The sequence below is a fragment of the Balaenoptera acutorostrata genome, chromosome 9, assembly GCF_949987535.1.
Source record: "Balaenoptera acutorostrata chromosome 9, mBalAcu1.1, whole genome shotgun sequence".
Classification (NCBI taxonomy): domain Eukaryota; kingdom Metazoa; phylum Chordata; class Mammalia; order Artiodactyla; family Balaenopteridae; genus Balaenoptera; species Balaenoptera acutorostrata.
The window spans coordinates 89,933,107-89,951,918 of NC_080072.1; the positions used below are offsets into that span (position 1 = coordinate 89,933,107).

Genomic DNA, 18,812 nt, shown 5'->3' on the forward strand with positions numbered 1-18,812 from the left:
GGCATCCTCTTTGGTCCGCCTGAGTCCTAAGAGGGCACAGCATGGTTCACTCAGGTAAGTCCCCTACGCCTTCAGATCATCATGAGCAGGATGAATCCCTGCCCCTGTTTCTTTTGCCTGGGCAAAGGACACGCGGGCTCCTTTCGCTTTCTCAGCCCACCTGTCTTTTGGAGTTTAGACCTGCAGCTTCGGCAACGGGGTCCGGGATGGGGCCTCCACCGGCCGGCCAGGCACTTGCTTCCTCAACCTCAGCACCAGCTGAGCATGGGTCTTAGCCCCGCCTCTCCGGGCGCGGGGCGGGGCCTGGGCGCGGGGCGGGGCCTGGGCGCAAGCGGGCGGCAGCGACCAAGAGGAGGAGAAAAAACATGGCGGGTGTGGCGGGGTCCGGCACCGGCCAGGGGGCAGCGGGCGGAGATGGAGACGATTCGCTCTACCCGATCGCGGTCTTAATCGACGAGCTCCGCAATGAGGACGTGCAGGTACTGGAGTCGGGCCGGGGAGCGGAGGCGGGCTCGGCCGGGCGCGTGGTAAGGAAGGGGGAAGGCCCGCCCCGGGGCAGGGGAGGCCCGGGGATTGAAAGCTGGGACTCGGAGCAGAAACTTGACAGGGAGGAGGGGAGAGATCCGTGAGGGATTCCGGTGGCTCGACCCGACGGGCCGGGAACCTCTCCAGCACCCTTTGTCCCGGCCCGCTGAGGCTTCGGCCTGGCGTCGCACCGGGTCCGGGGCGGTTGTTGGGGAACCGGCTTCCCTCCTGGGCCCTCCTTCCGGGCGGGGCGGTGGGAACGCCGCGTCCAGCCTTGGGCCGGCGGTCCCTGTAGCTGAGCGAGCGGGAGGAGGGCGGAGCGGGACCGCGAGGGGCTGGAGCGGGCTGCAAGGATGCCTAGGCGCCCAGTGAAGTGCAGGTGAATGACTGCCTTCCGCTGGGCTTGTGGGGTAGAAATTAGGTTGGATGCCTAACTAACCTAGAGGAGGCGGTGTATCAGCTCTGATGGAACTTTTCTTTGAAAAGGCAGGGGTTGTACTCAACCGTTTCACCTGTTTCACCGCTGCCAAAGTTCTCTCTTTTTAAAATTGTCTCACTTTTCTGAATACTGTATTTTCTTTCATTTCTTTAATGAGCCCGTCAACGTGTTTCTCCTAAGAAATCTTCCTTTAGCTAATGAAGGCGTGTTCCACTGTTCTCGAGGTTCCTCATAGAATAAAATCTAAATTAAAGGTTTTCTTCATTCTTACCTGTATGTTATTATCTCACCTGTTTGCAACTGCTGTCTTTTTTTAATTAAATTTTTTTTTAATGATTCATATTTTTAAAAAATTTATTTTATTTATTTTTGGCTGCGTTGGGTCTTCATTGCTGCCCACGGGCTTCGTTGCGGGCTTCTCTTGTTGCGGAGCACGGGCTCTAGGCACGTGGGCTTCAGTAGCGGAGCACGGGCTCTAGGCACGTGGGCTTCAGTAGTTGTGGTTCAAGGGCTCTAGAGTGCAGGCTCAGTAGTTGTGGCGCATGGGCTTAGTTGTTCCGCGGCATGTGGGATCTTCCCCGACTAGGGCTCGAACCCGTGTCCCCTGCATTAGCAGGCAGATTCTTAACCACTGCGCCACCAGGGAAGCATGCAACTAGTGTCTTTTGGTCTAAATCACAACTGTTTCTTGACTTCGTTCTTCTTTCTACTTTTTTAAAGCTCCGTCTCAATAGTATTAAGAAATTATCAACAATTGCTCTAGCACTTGGAGTAGAAAGGACACGAACTGAACTGCTGCCTTTCCTTACAGGTAAGTGACTCTTTGAGGAAAGGCATGGGCATTTCTGTTTTCCAGTGGCTTTCAAAACTTTGACTATTTTTTTCGAATTTGTTACCCACAGTATTAGTAAGTACTAAACTGAGCCTGCTGTTTCCCATGAAGAAACAGGACAGCATATACTGTAATTTTGTGGCCAGACATATTCAGACCTTAACTATTTAGCTAATAGGAAAGTAATTGATATGGGATTATGAATTTCTAATTCATTCTGTAAAACAGATCCACAAAGACTCTTGATTGAGAAGGAGGAAAAGGCTGCTAGGACTGTGATAGACTATCTAGTTACATGTTGAGTCTATTCCTAGTTTTGTGTGAGTGTCCAGCTCTGGGCCAGCTATCCTTGTTGATGAGTACTGGGTTGTTGTCTTTTCCAGATACAATTTATGATGAAGATGAGGTACTGTTAACTCTTGCTGAGCAGCTGGGAAATTTCACTGGCCTGGTGGGAGGTCCTGACTTTGCCCACTGTTTGTTGGTGAGTATATTCTACCTACTCTCCTTCTAGAACTTTTGCAGTATAAATGATACCTTGTTTGGTGATAGGCACACTGCAGCATTTTTTATGCAGATCTTTTTATGGATAGTCACAGTGTTAGCTATTGAGAGGATAAATAACTAGGCCCTTTGGACTCAATTAACCCTTTCTTATTTTTTCTGACTACGAATTAAAGAACTTCGTCCTCTTTTTTGCCTCTGTAGATTTATGTGTTACTTTAGAGGTTGGGAGAAAAAGGATTTGATGGTTTTTGTTCATGGCTTTTTCCCCCTTACAGTGGAAATCTTAATGCTCATCTAACAATGTTATGGCTTTGGGAATGTTTATTAGTTTTGTCTTTAATTGTAACTTCTGCTTCTGACTTACTTTGCGAATTTGATGAATTCAGTTTAATTTAGTTGACATTTATTGAGAACCTATTATATCAGGCACTGAAGTTACAATGTTAATGTTAAAGAAGAGCATTATGAATGGAATGAGGCCTCTGTCCTTATGTGTCAACAAGTAATTACTCTGTGTGTTAGATGGAAAAATCTGAAGCACATAAAAGGCATTCAGGTAATAGAGAAGGGAAAGGGATTAACCCAGGGTGATCAGGGAAGGTCTGTTGGGAGAGAATGTCTGAACTAGGTTTTGAAGGATGACTAGGAATTTGCCAGTTAGACAAGATAGGGCTGAATGCTTCAGGGCTTAAATATTGTCTGTATTATATTGCTGACTCTTGTGACTTCTGTCTTTACCTCTTACCTTTCCATGGAACTCCAGATATAGATATATGTAGAAAGATAGATATAAATATCTATGTTTGTCTTTCTCTATATATCTGCCTATGATTTTTCTACTTGGATGTCAAACAGGCATTTCAAATTTAACATCTAAAACAACTCAATTTTCTCCCCCAGATATGCCTCCTGATTAGTTGCCCCATTGCAGTAAATGGCATCACCGTCTACCCAGTTGCACAAACCAAAACCTAGAAGACATTCTTGAATTCGCTTTCCCTCATTTCCCACATCTAATCCATTTAGTAACTCCTATAGATTCTATATATATTCCAAATCAGTTCACTCTCCTCCATCCCTACTACCACCTAGCTCTTCATTCCTCTAGGCTTTCTAGACGACACGATCTTTCCTCTAGATTACTGCAGTGACTTTCTAACTAGTTCCCTTCCACTCATGCCTCCCGCGTCACCACTACAGTTCACTCTTCACCCAGCGGGTGGATCACTCACTACCTGCCACGGCTCTTAGAAAATCCCAGATTTCTACCTTAGCTTGTACCTTAGTTTACAAAACTTGCCCCTATGAGCTTATCTCATGTGTTCCCTCATGATAACCTCATTCCATTCATAGTGGTCTTCTTTCTGTTCTTTGAATAAACCAAGCTTATTGCCTTAAGACTTTTGCCCTAGGTATTCCCTATAATAAAATGTTTCTTTTTGAGCTTCCTGGGGCTGTCTCTTTGTCATTCAGATATCAACTTTAATGCATCTCAGAGAGGCCTTCTCTGACCACTCAACCTGAAATTGCTTCCCCACTCACCCCTTATCACATCATCCTATTCGTTTTTTTTTTTTTTTTTTTTTTCGACCGCACCACTTGGCTTGTGGGATCTTACTTCCCCGACCAGGGATTGAACCCGGGCCCTTGGCAGTGAAAGCGTGGAGTCCTAACCATTGGACCACCAGGGAATTCCCCTTAGTCTAGTTCTTTACAGAACATTCAATACCATCTAGTTGTTTTCTTGATTAGTTGTTATCTTCCTCCATTAGAATGTAAACTATATTCAATATCCTGTGATAAACCATAATGGAAAAGAATGTATGTATATGTATAACTGAATCACTTTGCCAATATTAACACAACATTGTACATCAACTATAATTGAATAAAATAAATTTAAAAAAATAAAATCAAAAGACCAAAAAAAAAAAAAAAGAATGTGAACTCCACTAGAGCAAGGAAATTGTGGCCTTGTTTCTTCTGTATCCTCAGTGCTAGAATATAACAATAATTATCATTTTAAAAGAAAGAGTTTAAGAGCCTTGGAAGCATGGAACCGGTTGGACTGCAGGAGTATACAGTGTTGGTGCTAGAGTTGGAAGAAGTGGTGGTCCGGGGGCATAGGAAAAGAGCATGGAGAGATAGGCAGAGTTCACATCAAGAGACAGGAGCTTGCCTTACCCTGTAGTAGTGATAGAGATTATCCAGTGCTACTGCATGAGAGGAGGTCAGAGATGGCAGTGGACAGATCATGAAAGGCCTTTACAAGTCAGAAAGCAGTATCTTTTCAAAGGGCTTCTGAAATGCCTCTTAGAAAAGCTGAGTACTTTCTACCTCTTGAGTATCAAATAATTTTTGAAATGTATTATTGGATAGACACACGTCTCTCCTTTGACTCATAAATGTGTTTCACTCTCCTGGTCAGTTCTACATGTGGGTTTTGTCTTTAACATTTGCACCCCATGGTATATGCCGCATTTGCCTGGACTGAGTGTAAACCCAGAAAGGCAGAGGTTCAGAGAGCCCGCCCTCTGTCACTTTCTACTGGGCTGTGTTATATTCACTCACTGATCCTAGCCCAGACCAACCCCTTTGGTCTCTTCTATTTCTAAAGCTGCAGGCAAGGTTTCCTACCATCTCTGCCCTCTTCACTTAATTGTTCTTTTGGAAACTCCCACTCTGTGTGTGGCTCATGGGAAGATTCTGGATGTATTCTGAAAAAAGGATTTTGTACTCAGCCTTTTATAGGTTGGTGTGGAGACAGTGGACACAGGTAGCGTCCACCTCCAGGAATGGTAGAATCATAATCCAAAGGCCGTGGACTCAGTGTCCTGATGAGATGTCCTCATGTAATTGTGGTGCTCAGCGTTGGTCATGTTTTTGCACTTACTCTTGAGGAAGTGTACATGATCCTGTCTGAATTTGGCTACAAAGCTTTTATTTATTTATTTATTTTGGCCGCACCGTGCGGCTTGTGGGATCTTAGTTCCCCGACCAGGGATCAAACCCACGCCCCCTGCAGTAGAAGCATGGAGTTTTAACCGCTGGACCCCCAGGGAAGTCCTGCTACATACCTTTTAAATCTAGTGATTCAGCTCACAATAATATTAATATTGTGTCAAGTCTCTTCCACTGTGTCATTTGTAGACACCATCTGGGAATTGCCATCTGGGACGTGAGATCTTGGCTGTCCTACAGAAGTCGTGTCTTCAGGTTGGACACACCATATGTTATCACCATGTGAACTGAAAGTAACCATTTGGTGTGATGTAGCTAACATTCTGGTTACATGTACCACCTCCCTTCAGTCACTTTAAAAGGTGATAATCTGTATCTAACCTGATTCAGTAAGTTTTCTCTCTGGTTTTCCGTTTTGGTCTATTCAGCCTCCTCTGGAAAGTCTGGCGACCGTGGAAGAGACTGTGGTTCGAGACAAGGCTGTGGAGTCCCTGAGGCAGATCTCCCAGGAGCACACTCCTGTGGCCCTGGAGGCTCACTTTGTCCCTCTGGTGAAACGCCTAGCGAGTGGGGATTGGTTCACCTCTCGCACATCTGCATGTGGTTTGTTCAGCGTTTGCTATCCCAGGGCTTCCAATGCTGTCAAAGCAGAAATTAGACAGTAAGATATGGTATTTTTTTAGTTATTTGGGGTTATTGGGAGTTCACAGCTGACAAGTTACACAGTACCCTGTTACCAGTGAGTGACTGGTCTCAGGGTAGTCGGATTGATGACACCACTTTTTATTGTCCAGTTGAATATACCCGTGGGTTTTCCTTTGTTACTGCTATGAGTAGAAGTCTAATCCCTGATGTTTGTAAGAGAAAACCTCTAAAATTTCTGTGTGCGTTGGGGGATGCTTAATTAATGGCATTTGACAGGAAATACCTTCATTATTTTATTTGCTGCAGGCACTTCCGTTCCTTGTGCTCAGATGACACACCAATGGTACGACGTGCTGCTGCCTCCAAATTGGGTGAATTTGCAAAAGTTTTGGAATTAGACAGTGTGAAGAGTGAAATTGTTCCACTGTTCACTAATCTAGCTTCCGATGAACAGGTAAATTCACTCTTAGTAATTCAAGTACACAGATATGCTCCTCTTAAAATTTTAAGAATTTCTTTGGGTGTTTTGGTTCTCATGGTAGGATCCTTTTTGCAGAATTAATATTTAATTCTGGCCTGGATAAAGTTTCATATGACCCATCTCAGTGTCCTTATAATTCTTTCTTAACCAGACCACAATTTTCTTTTACATTAGCAGCTGTTAAAAGGAAGGGGGTGTCAAAGAGGAAATGGGAGCCATAATTAGAAAGGAAGACCAAAGCCGCATTAAAGGGTAACATACCTTTGGGCACTGCAGGCTGGATTGTCATGGGAGAGTAATGTTTCCTGGAATTTTTGGCTTTCAGATAAACAAGCATAGCATGTATTGGGAAAGCTGTTTGACCCTCTGCATCCTCTATGTGAGTGTATAGGATGACTTCACTTGATAGCAGTTATAAATCCAAGGATCTGGATCTCATTGGTGTAGAAATAGCAATAATCATACACTAGCAAGCACCTAAATAAATCTTTCTCAGCCTGTTTTAAGTGGTTTACATATGGGAAGTAATTCAGTCCTCACAACGGCCCCATTAGGTAGATACCCCATTTCACATAATTGGAACCAGGCACAGGAAATTGAAGTGACTTGCTCAGGGTTGCATAGTTAGCAGTGTTGGAGTGGGGATTTGAGTCTAGGCGGTTTAGCTCCAGAGTTCATGGCCTTAGCTGCTAAGCTGCACTGCCTCTCTGTATGGTGCTTTGGAGGATCAGCCCCCAGAGTTCCTGGACTCCAGAAGAAGAGCCCTTCAGGTTTTGCCTAGTTCCTGCCCTAGAATCTCTTTATGTGTACAGGATCAAGAGCAGCAGATACATACCCATGAGTCTTATTTTCAGCTTCTAGATCTAAAGATGGTAAATCTTTCGAAAGAATTTTTTTAATTTATTAAAATAATATATAGAAAACAGCACAAAGTGAATATGCATCTTAATGAATCATTACAAGTTAATGTCATCTTGTAACTTTCATCCATGAAAGGAGATAGAACTTGGACAGCCACTACCCCGGAAGCCCAGCATGGGCTCCCTCCCAGACACAGCCCTGCTCCCCAGTTCCCACTCCTCACTCTCCACCCCCTTAAGACTAACACTTTATCTTGACTTTTGTGGTAACCACCTCCTTACTTCTCTTTGCATTTTTATTACTCATACGGTATAGTTTAAAACAGCACTATCCAACAGAAATACAATGTAAGCTGCTGTTACTTTTAAGTTGTGTAGTAGCCACGTTTTAAAAAGTAAAAAACAGGTGAAATTGATTTTAATGATATATTTTATTTAACCCAGTATATCCAAAATAACTATCATTTAAACATGTGGCACTAGTTACATTTCAGGCACTCAGAAGTAGGTAGTGAGTGGGTAGTGGTGGTCGCATTGGACGGTACAGGTTTAGAATCCTCATTTGAGATTTCGTTGATTACATTTCCAGTGGTATAATTTACCATTTTCTTTTGTCCTGCAAAATTGGTAGTTGAGGGACTTCCCCGGTGGTCCAGTGGTTAAGAATCCGTCTTGCAATGCAGGAGACACTGGTTCGATCCCTGGTCGGGGAACTAAGATCCCACATGCCACAGGGCAACTGAGCCCGTGAGCCACAACTACTGAGCCTGCACGCTTTGGAGCCTGTGCACCACAACTAGAGAGAAGCCTGCATGCTGCAACGAAGGGCCTGCGTGCCACAACTAAGACCTGATGCAGCCAAAAATAAATAAATAAATATATTTAAAAAAAAAAAAAATTGGTAGTTGAGTCTAGAGTGGAGATTTGTGAAAGGGCCAGATAGTAAATATTTTAGGCTTTGTGGACCAGACAGTCTCTGTTGTAACTACAAAGCTCTGCTGTTGTATGTAGCACACTATAATACGTAAACTAATGGGCATGGTGCCGCTCCAGTAAAATTTTATTTACAGAAACTTGCTGCTTTTCAGATTTGGCCAGCACTTGCCCCAGCTCTGGAGAGTTAGGTTTGATATTTTGGGGGCAATAAGATCACTTCGTAGGTGGAGGTTACTTTTCATCAAGAGATACATCTAGTTGTGGTATTAGCATAATGGATGCTCAAAAAAATATTGTGCTTAGTTGTAAAATACATGTGTGTATATTCACTCTGACTACTGATAGAATTGCTGCTCCTGCCTTAGTCATTCATTGAGAAAGTATTTATCAAGCACCTTCTACATATCAGGCACTGTTCTAGTGCTGGTTTACAGTGTTAAGCAGGGTGTACAGGGACCATGCTGTCATGGAGTTTACAATTTAATGAAGGAAAACAGATAATAAACAAACAAAACATTGGAGATAAATACTATGAAGAAAATAGAGTCGGGTGACACAGTGGTGGGGAGTGATTGTAGGGCATTCCTCTAGACTGGTTAGTCAGAGAAGGGCTGTGAAAAGGTGGCATAAACTGAGACATGAAAGAAAAATGCCAGCCATGCCCTTTCCTAGGGTGTCAGAGCTCTAGAGAGAATTCCAGGAAGAGAGGACACTTAGTGTAAAGGCCCTGAGGTTAGAACATAGTGGGCGAAAGGGACTCTGATGAGAGACGAGTTTGGAGAAGATAAGTAGGGACCAGATTGTGGGGGACCTTTAAACCAGGGTGTAGGGTTTGGATTTTCTTTTCTAGGTGGAATGAGAATACACCGAGATTTTAAGCAGCGGTGTGATTTGATGTAATCTACATTTTTAAAAGATCATTCTGGCTTCTGGGTGGAAGCTAAATTGTAAGGTGGGGTTGAGAGTAGAAACAGCAAGACAAGTTAGGAGACTTTTGTAATAATCCAGGCAGGAGACAGTGGTGAACTAGGGTGGTATAGTGAAGATGGAGAGGAACTGGAGATAGTTTTGGAGGTAGTCAGTAGGACTATGATTGAATTGGATGAAGGGAAGAGGAATCAAGATCTCTTTGATTTTTGGCTTGAGCAACTGTGTGGATGCTGGTGTCACTGCTGAGATGGAGAAGATTCTGGGAGGAGTAGCAGGTATTGGGAAGAAAATCAGGAGTTCTGGAAGAGAAACAGTTGATTAATTGAACAAATATTGATGGGTATATATTTCCGTAGATGATGGTAATCCCTTGATTCATCATAATTTTTGGAATCTGAAAATAGCTGTATAGCCACTACCAAGAACCTAGTTCTGCCTTTTTTAGCCTGTTCCTTTAGATAGAGTAGTGAGTATCTTTGGCGTAGGATAAGTTATTGTTGATCTGTAAACGTGTAGTGTTTCGGAAAGTTGGAGTCGCTGTTATCCCTTGTGTGTTTGCACATGCCTAGATATACACATATAGGAATGTTACATATATAAAATATTTATATATGTATGTATACACACACATACTCTTAAAGTTTTTGTCTTGTTTCTTCTGGGTGCTCAGATGTTTATGTATTTTCAGTTCCTACTAATATATTTATGATTACCAAATCTATAGTCTCAATTCCCTATTTTTCATTGATTTGTCTAATTATATACTTCTACTTGTGCAAAGGACATATAGGTACTACGTTGATACTTGGTGGTTTACATTTGGGAAGCTGAGTTCATTAATCCCATACCTAATTTCTTCTGCTGGGTTTTCTATGCTTGGCTACCTCAAAGTTATTCTGTCCTTGATCATCAACACTTAAACTGAAATTTTTTTTTTTAATTACTTTTAAAATTTGTTTTCCTATGTATTTTTTTCTAAGTCATTATCTCTTGCCTAAACTCCTATTACTGCCATCCTACAATGAGTATTTTGAAAACTGAGCTTCCTAAGTCATTCCCTTACCCTTATCCCCTATTCTCTTTCTCCATTCTGATCTGTTGTAAACAACTTGTACAAGCATTGTTTTCATTTTTATCCCTCAACTTCTTATAGTGAGGATTTAGAGACATCATTAAAATGTTTTCTTTTCTCAATCTTCACATTTTATTTTCATTTTCCTTAATAAAAATCCTGCACTCTAAATAACGTCATTACTTTGCTGTTCGCTCAGAGGACAGTCATTTCTGCCTTTATGGCTTCGACATGCCTGCCATTCCAGGCAAAGGGAGCAGCTATTTCAAGACATAAAGACATGAGCTGCATATAGTGTGGTTGGTTTTTTTTTATTAAATGATACCCACGGCACTACCACACACCACTCGCTGCCGCGTGGCTCTCAGTAAATATTATCTGACTAACGGAAAGGAATTTTGTTCATTAGGATTCAGTGCGCCTCCTAGCTGTGGAAGCTTGTGTCAGTATTGCTCAGTTACTTTCTGAGGATGACCTTGAGGCTTTGGTGATGCCTACACTTCGACAAGCAGCAGAAGATAAATCTTGGCGAGTTCGCTATATGGTAGCTGACAAATTTTCAGAGGTAAAATTGTTGCACTGACATTTTTTGAGTACTAAAGAAAAAAACCAGAAACCCTCAGATTTGCTGTTGTACCAAAAGTTTCTGAATTGGAAGTGCTCATGGCAAAAACATATATAGATCTTCCTGGACTCAGGATGGGGTTATATCCCGATAAACCCATTGCAAGTTGAAAGTGCATTTAATACCTGCTGGACATCATAGCTTAGCCTCGCCTACTTTAAATGTGCTCAGAACACTTACATTAGCCTACAGTTAGGCAGAATCATCTAACACAAAACCTATTTTATAATAAAGTGTTGAATATCTCATGTAATTTATTCAATGCTGTACTAAAAGTGAAAAACAGAATGGTTTTACATGTATCGGTTGTTTCCCCTCGTGATTACATGGCTGACCAGGAGCTGGGGCTTCCTCCCTCTGCCCAGCTTCACGGGAGGATTGTACTGCATATCGCTAGCATGGGAAAAGATCAAAATTCAAAATCTGAAGTTTGGTTTCTACTGAACGTGTATTGCTTTCACACCATCCTAAAGTTGAAAAATCTTAAGTCAAACGATCATAAGTTGGGGACTGTCTGTACTTGAAGATTGCGCTGTTTTGTGTGTTCATGTTATTTATTTTGTTTAGAATACATTAAAACCTGTACAAATTCTTTCATAGCTCCAGAAAGCTGTGGGTCCCAAAATCACCCTAAATGACCTCATCCCCGCCTTTCAGAACCTACTCAAAGACTGTGAAGCTGAAGTCCGAGCAGCTGCTGCCCACAAAGTAAAAGGTTAAGGCATCAGTTTATGTTGTAGTTTATGTCATTCACTTTGGTGCATTTTTTATGTCAGTGAATTTTGTATTTTTTTTGTTCTAGATTATGTTTTCAAATAAATTTTAATGTGTTGAAATGTTACATTGTCACATAAAGCTACTCCCTTTATATTTAAAACCAAACAGCTGTGTTACCCTGTTTCTGTTTTTAGGAAAAAAAAAAAAAAAAAAGGCATTTCCAGGTTGGATTGGTGTGGTACACAGTGGCATATAGATTGACCAAAAAGTGCATTTAAAATAAGCCAGTTTTCCTCCTTGGAGCTTACTTGCTTAAACATATGATTTGATTTAACTTGAAACTGTTGATAAAACTGGTTAAATTTCTTCATTTGGCTCCTTGTAATGGCTCTATGTAAGCATTTTTTTTTTTTTTTCTATTTACCTCTTTTAGAACTTTGTGAGAACTTGCCCATGGAAGGTAGAGAGACCATAATTATGAATCAAATTCTGCCCTATATAAAGGTAAACCTAACTTTAGTTTATTTTTTGTTTCACTTTGCCCTATATGAAGGTAAACCTTACCTCAGTTTTTGTTTGTATCAATATTACCTTAAAGCTCTTTGAGTTTAAACGTGGACCAGGGATGAATGGGACAGATATGTTAACATGTGACATTGTTATTACTTATTAGTGCTTTATAAGTATAAAGTGCTCTTTGGTGCATAGGTTTATATTATTTGACAGATGGTCTAGGAAACTTTATCAACTAATCAATACTGAAATAGTGCTGTCTTTTAAAATTCCTTGTGAAATGGTATGGAAGTTTCTGTTGTCTTGCAAAAAAAAGAAAGCCTTTTAATTTTGATTTTGTTTTAGGAATTAGTATCTGATACAAATCAACATGTCAAGTCGGCTCTAGCTTCTGTAATTATGGGATTGTCTACAATTTTGGGCAAAGGGAATACCATTGAACATCTTCTACCTCTTTTTTTAGCTCAGTTAAAGGATGAGGTAAGTCTGGCTATAAATTTTGTTGTCCTTTGATAGTCAGTGATTTGGTTTGGTTTTTGTTTGGGGTCTCACTGAGATAGAACCCAAAAAAGTAACTTATTCTAAACCATTGACAATGTTTGGGCATGGGGTTATAAGTTCCCCAGAAAATGGGCCATTTGATACAGACTTAAAAATGTCTTTCCATCTTCTCTGCCTAATTCCTGCTTATATTCGCTGCTTTTTTTTTCTCTTTAATGGATCTTTGTTTGATAAGTTTCTTTCATTTAAATCTAGATATAATAATATCAAAATTATAACGTTAGCTAATATTTATTAACACCATGTGCCAGGCATGATCATAAATGCTTTGCATGTATTATTATTACATGTAATTCTCACAACAGTCTTATGAGGGTGGGTCTTATTATTATTCCCATTTTACAGATGAAGAAGGTGAAGCACAGAGGTAAAATAACTTACCCAGGGTCTCAGCAGTGGTAGATCTGGAATTTGAATGCATGTAATTTGATTTCGTAGCCTATGCCCTTTACCTTTCTATAGATTTTTCATTGAAAGTTCTGGTTAAGATCAGTTAAATTATGTGCTTTGAATTATTTGTGTACTCAGTATTAAGTATTTCTTCCAAGACAATACTTTTTTCACCCGAGTCATACTTTCTTATTTTAAAATTTATTTACTCATTGTGGTGGTAGGAGAATGTTGGGCAGAGAACTTGATCTTTACATGTGGTCTTTTGGGGCTTGTGTACTTGCAGTGTCCTGAAGTGCGTTTGAACATCATCTCCAATTTGGACTGTGTAAATGAAGTGATTGGAATCCGGCAGCTCTCTCAATCACTCCTTCCTGCCATAGTGGAGCTGGCTGAAGATGCCAAATGGAGGGTCCGGCTGGCCATCATTGAGTATATGCCACTGCTGGCAGGCCAGCTGGTGAGTATGGGTGCTCTGTGAACTGAAGGATAGCATCAGATAGTAGAGCAGATTTACCATGGCAAGTAGGAGGCCCAAATAGCTCCTATGGTTATGTTCATTTAGACGCATGAACGTATGGTCTCTCTTAGTTGCCTGTAGAGTGGTTTGCATTTTCATCAGTGCATTAACTTCTTTTTTTTTTTTTAACTTTATGTATCCTTTCTTTTTTTTTGAATTTAATTTTATTTATTTATTATTTTTGGCTGCATTGGCTGATATTATTTATTATCTTTGTTGCTGCGTGTGGGCTTTCTCTAGTTGCGGCGAGCGGGGGCTACTCTTCGTTGCGGTGCGCGGGCTTCTCATGGCAGTGGCTTCTCTTGTTGTGGAGCACAGGCTCTAGGCGCGTGGGCTTCAGTAGTTGTGGCATGTGGGCTCAGTAGTTGTGGCTCGCAGACTCTAGAGTGCAGGCTCAGTAGTTGTGGCGCACGAGCTTAGCTGCTCTGTGGCATGTGGGATCTTCCCCGACCAGGGCTGGAACCCGTGTCCCCTGCATTGGCAGGTGGATTCCCAACCACTGCGCCACCAGGGAAGCCCTGCATTAACTTATTTATTTATTTATTTATTTATTTATTTTTAGCTGTGTTGGGTCTTCGTTTCGTGTGAGGGCCTTCTCTAGTTGCGGCAAGCGGGGTCCACTCTTCATCGCGATGCGCGGGCCTCTCACTATCGCGGCCCCTCCCGTTGCGAGGCACAGGCTCCAGACGCGCACGCTCAGTAGTTGTGGCTCACGGGCCCAGTTGCTCTGCGGCATGTGGGATCTTCCCAGACCAGGGCTCGAACCCGTGTCCCCTGCATTAGCAGGCGGATTCTCAACCACTGCGCCACCAGGGAAGCCCTGCATTAACTTTTAATAAAAAGGTATTATAGAAACACATTTCACCTCCCCACTATCTGAAAGCAAAGCCATAGAAGAATATAATTAATTTCTTGGTATATGTCACATAGATTTTGTGCTACTAAATGTCTCTGTGATTTAAGGAATATTTATCTCAGAAGAAAGGGAAGTATGGTTTTGAGATAAATCAGTTTTGACTTTTGCTCAGGAAAGCTTCCCTGTTTGCCTATATTCTGAGCAAAATGTCTCTGGTTACCACTTTTCCTACATTCTGGTTAAAGGGAGTTGAGGACTCTCCATATAAAAAAGGGGTGTTGAAGTTTGTAATGCTAGGATTTTGGCCAAAGTCCACATTATCACATTACTGTTTGAGATTCATGGATAGTTGTACTGATCTCAAATTAATTAAAATTTCAGTGCTGGGTTTTATAGCCACGTCCTTTCCTTTCTTTTTTAGTAGATAGCCTCGTCAGCTCTAAATTTGATGTGCCTTGCCATGTTGGTTGCACTCACTATAGTATATTATAACTGTCTGTTAAAATCTAGTTGAGGAGATAGACAACTGATCTCTTTTAGGGCAGGGACTACGTTCAGTGTTTTATTTCCAGTGCTTACCATAGTGCCTGGCATTAATCAGGCACTTAACATTTGTTGATTGTTGAGAAAATGAATACCTGAAAATTTTTTGAGAAAGCTCGTAATATGTCAGTTTATAGCCAACATTACTACAGTTTGTTTCCCCTCTTTCAACCCCACTTCTGTTCCTTTCATATCATAGCATATGGGATTTATTTTTTCTTTTCTTGGGTCACTGAATTTGTATTGTTATTTTGGTATACTTAGTTTATGAAATGTGTCATGTGTCTTGTGTCTTGTGCATGTGTGTGACGTCATGTGTTTTAGAAAATGTGAAGTGTCCCACTCTTCAAAATGGATGCCAAAGATGATCATATACAGGTTTCCCCCACTGTTTGAAAGTGGAGCATTCCTAAGAAAGCTTTTGTAAGCTGAAATGGCGTAAAGCGAAGAAGCAGTTACCTTAGGACACATCTTGCTAGCAGATACAGGAAGCAAGTCAAGATGAAGCGCAGATGCTCACAGGCACAGTTCAAAGCAATGGCGGCCTGAGGCTGAGAAGCTGGGTGCAGTTCTAGGCGGAGGAGCCGGGCGGGGCCGCTCTTGCTGCTGTGGTGCACGCTGCCTGTCGCAGGGCTCGTTGACCCGCTGCAAAACAAATGCTGAACGCTGTTTTCACCTTTTTTTGTTAAAAAAATCCCCTTCAGATTTCTTTTGGTTAGTGAAGACACGTATTGTTTTACAGCTCTTTTGTAAAAGTGAAGTGATATAAAGTGAACTTTCGAAAAGCGGAGGATACCTATATAGCCGATGGGGTCAGGCTGAGTCATCCTGTCAGTTGTTTTCCCTCGGCCATTCCCAAGTCATCTTCTGTTCTTCACTGGTGACTGTCATGAATCACCTCTCCAGAGTCGAAAGCAGCAGTGCTTAATTAACTGGTTTGCTAAAGATTGAAATAACTGTCCAGAAGGGAGGGTGAATTTTAGTACCATTTCTTTAACCTCTGTCCCTCCCAGACCTGGGAAGCCTGCAAAGGTTGGTAGCTCTCCGGAGGAGTATGGAAACAGGCACCTGGTGACTTTGGCTGCCTCATGCTTGTCTAGCAGAGGTGACATGCATCAGTCAGAAACATTTTGTTATACAACTTCAACTTCTTGTTATTATTATATATTTTATCCTTTAAAAAAAATCCATAAAGACTTTTATTTCAGGTAGTCAATTTATAAAATTCTTTCAGGACTTTATGTATGGCCTGGCTTATGGACCATGGTGAGTGAATGTAAGGCTAAACCACAAGAATCAGGAAATAAACGTTAATTAAGGCTCAAGAAAAATCCATGATCTGAAACGAAAAATAAGTCTTTGAGAGCGGACATGGTAATAATCTAAGGGTGTGCTAAAATAAAGCCTGTTCATAATCTATTATTATGAAGCCATTTTATCATACATTCAAAGCACTTTTATTACATTTCTTTATTGAAAATACATAATCACTGGTCAGAAACTTCTTAGGATCCAAAAAAGCTAAAGACTGTGAACGCGTAGACCTCAAGAGGAAGATGCTGGGAAAGCATAGTTCACAGCGATCGCCCACATGATGTGAAGTCCCACGGTGCTGGGTCTGTGTAAATCAGCTCGAGGAGCTTGTCTGCAGCCTGTGCTGGTGTGGCCACCGTTGAGGGGGAGAGCAGTGGTGGAGAGAAGTAGGATGGTTCCACTGTGACTGTGCTGGGACCACTTCACTGTACTCTTGTGCCTGCTTTATCCTCTCTCTGCTTTCTCCCATGGATCCCAGAGTACTCTCTTTAGCTGGAGATGAGTCTGTCTCTTGATGTCAGGTTCTTTATCCTTAAGGATTTATTATGATATTAACCAAAAGGGGGAAAATTTGAGAATTATTAATATTACTGACTGGTATTTTCCTGGTAATTCGTTTTTACAAATATTCTAGAGATTGTTTGGCAGACTGTGCATGCTGCACTCTTCCTACTCGTCTGCAGTGTTGTATCTGGCTCCAGGCCACTCTATTCTCTCCCACTCAGCAGTGCCTGGGCCATCTCACTTCTGCTCTTCTTTATGACATCTATCCAATAAAAATAGGTTTACAGTTTGTAAATCAAATCTCATGGTATTCTTTTTCTGGCTGGTCCATGAATTCAGCTTATTTGGAAATAAGTCGTTTTTTTTTTAGCTTTCAGGTCACATTGGTGTAATATAAATAGTACATCTTGATTTCTAAACTTTGGAGACGTTTATTAATGGAATCTTCTGTATCCATAGGGTGTGGAATTCTTTGATGAGAAGCTGAATTCTTTGTGTATGGCCTGGCTTGTGGACCATGGTAAGTAAATAAGTTAATGGAAGGCCCATGTTTTTGCATATATCCCATTTTGTTCATATATTTCCTTTCTAGAAAGGAATCCTAATCTGACCATATTTTGTTTTACCAGTATGGGGATGAAGACAGGCTTTCATTAAAATCCAGTTAGCTTTTTCTGAGCACAAGTTTGACATTTCTATTTTCTACCAGTTTTTTTCTATCTTAAATTTTATTTTCTTCATTGAAAAATCTCTTTGCCCTATTTCTCACTCATTCTATTACATTATTTTCAGACTGTCTCTTTTATACGTATATTCATTCCTTTCTTATCTCAAGGTCTTCTACTCGGCCATGCCATCTTCGTGTCTTCAGCCACTGTAGACTGGGTCGGACAGGGATTGGAATCAGAAGAAAGGCCTGGGGGGAGAAATGGCTACTTGTCTTCTTTGAGGTGACATAGAGAAGGAGGCATACAGTGGTGCAATAAAGGTGTCTAGGAGTGGAAGACGTCAGCTGTGGCCTAGGATAGAGAGGTCCCAGATTTCTGGTTGTGTGAAAGGCATGCTTACTTCCTGTACCCTGGGTGCTGCTGCTGCCATGATACTAAGAGAGGGAGAGCTGAGAACTCAGGGCAGGGTCAGATAGGACAGCATTTAGAAAATAGATTTTTTTAGTATTTTATCTTTTCTTTGCATTTATAGCATAATTCATTTTCACAGTCACAGAATCTTTTTCCTCTAGTGCCACATACTGTGTTACAAATAAAAGCTGGAACTGCTGCTTATCAAAATATACAAGGCAATTCATGTTTTATATAAAGCCACTTCATGTTAACTTGTTAGCAGTTGACTTTTTGACCAGGTCTCAGTTCTGGGTATCTCCTCTTGTCTGCTGGGCAGCAATGGGTAGGAGGGGTTCCCTCTGTACCAGTGAGGTCCAGTGCCGGCCCCATGTCTAGACCTGGCAGCTTCGGTGTGGTCTGAGATCTGTTCAGATGAGGGCCCTGAGGACTTACAATGTCCTGTGAGCTTTGGTTCCATATTTTGGTGGATAAGATGGGTATCCTGCTTCAGTTCCACAGCTTCTTATATATACTTTATGTACTGAACGTACCTCTGTGGGTGCTTATGGGTGACTCTTCGGGAGGAGTGGGGATGTTGTGTCTGCTTGTACATGTAGGTGGTTTTGCTGAGGGCATAGTTGTATCATATGGGAGATCATATGGTTAAGGAAGTGAAGAGGAGGGGTGTGGAAAAAATGTGCAAATCTCATAAAGGCGTATATATGTAGATAATTTCATTGTTTTCAAACTAGATTGTGAAGATTTTATTTCTATTTTTCTTGTCCTCTAAAGTTGCCTTTTTATGGCTTAATTCTTTTTCTTCTTAAATGAAACTGAGGTTTGGCAAATCATAGGAAAGGCAGTCTTCTCTTTTTAGAAATAAAATGTTTATATTATTTCTGATAAATATTTAATATTAGTGAGTCCCCAGAAGATCAGTCCATACTTTCTTTGAAAGTTAGTATTCTAGATTTATTTTGAGGAACTTTTAAAGTCCTCCTGTTCCGCAAAGAATTGAAT

The 18,812-nt window shown here is 41.4% G+C and overlaps 1 protein-coding gene across 4 annotated transcripts in view; it reads left to right on the plus strand.

Annotated features, from left to right (window-relative positions):
• The first annotated feature begins 331 nt into the window (after window positions 1–331).
• The window catches only part of PPP2R1B (protein phosphatase 2 scaffold subunit Abeta), a 36,354-nt gene continuing 17,873 nt past the window's right edge, over window positions 332–18,812 (plus strand). For 2 of the 4 annotated variants that reach the window (XM_007172971.3, XM_007172969.2), the window contains exons 1-11: window positions 332–479; window positions 1,685–1,775; window positions 2,180–2,280; window positions 5,693–5,925; window positions 6,216–6,363; window positions 10,598–10,753; window positions 11,414–11,528; window positions 11,964–12,034; window positions 12,389–12,523; window positions 13,281–13,454; window positions 17,191–17,251. In XM_007172971.3, coding sequence (XP_007173033.2) covers window positions 366–479; window positions 1,685–1,775; window positions 2,180–2,280; window positions 5,693–5,925; window positions 6,216–6,363; window positions 10,598–10,753; window positions 11,414–11,528; window positions 11,964–12,034; window positions 12,389–12,523; window positions 13,281–13,454; window positions 17,191–17,251 — 1,399 coding nt within the window. In that variant the 5' untranslated portion in view covers window positions 332–365. Of the gene's footprint in view, window positions 480–1,684; window positions 1,776–2,177; window positions 2,281–5,692; window positions 5,926–6,215; window positions 6,364–10,597; window positions 10,754–11,413; window positions 11,529–11,963; window positions 12,035–12,388; window positions 12,524–13,280; window positions 13,455–17,190; window positions 17,252–18,812 lie in introns of those variants that run through there. The other 2 variants (XM_007172970.2, XM_028164193.2) reach the window with 2 other exon arrangements.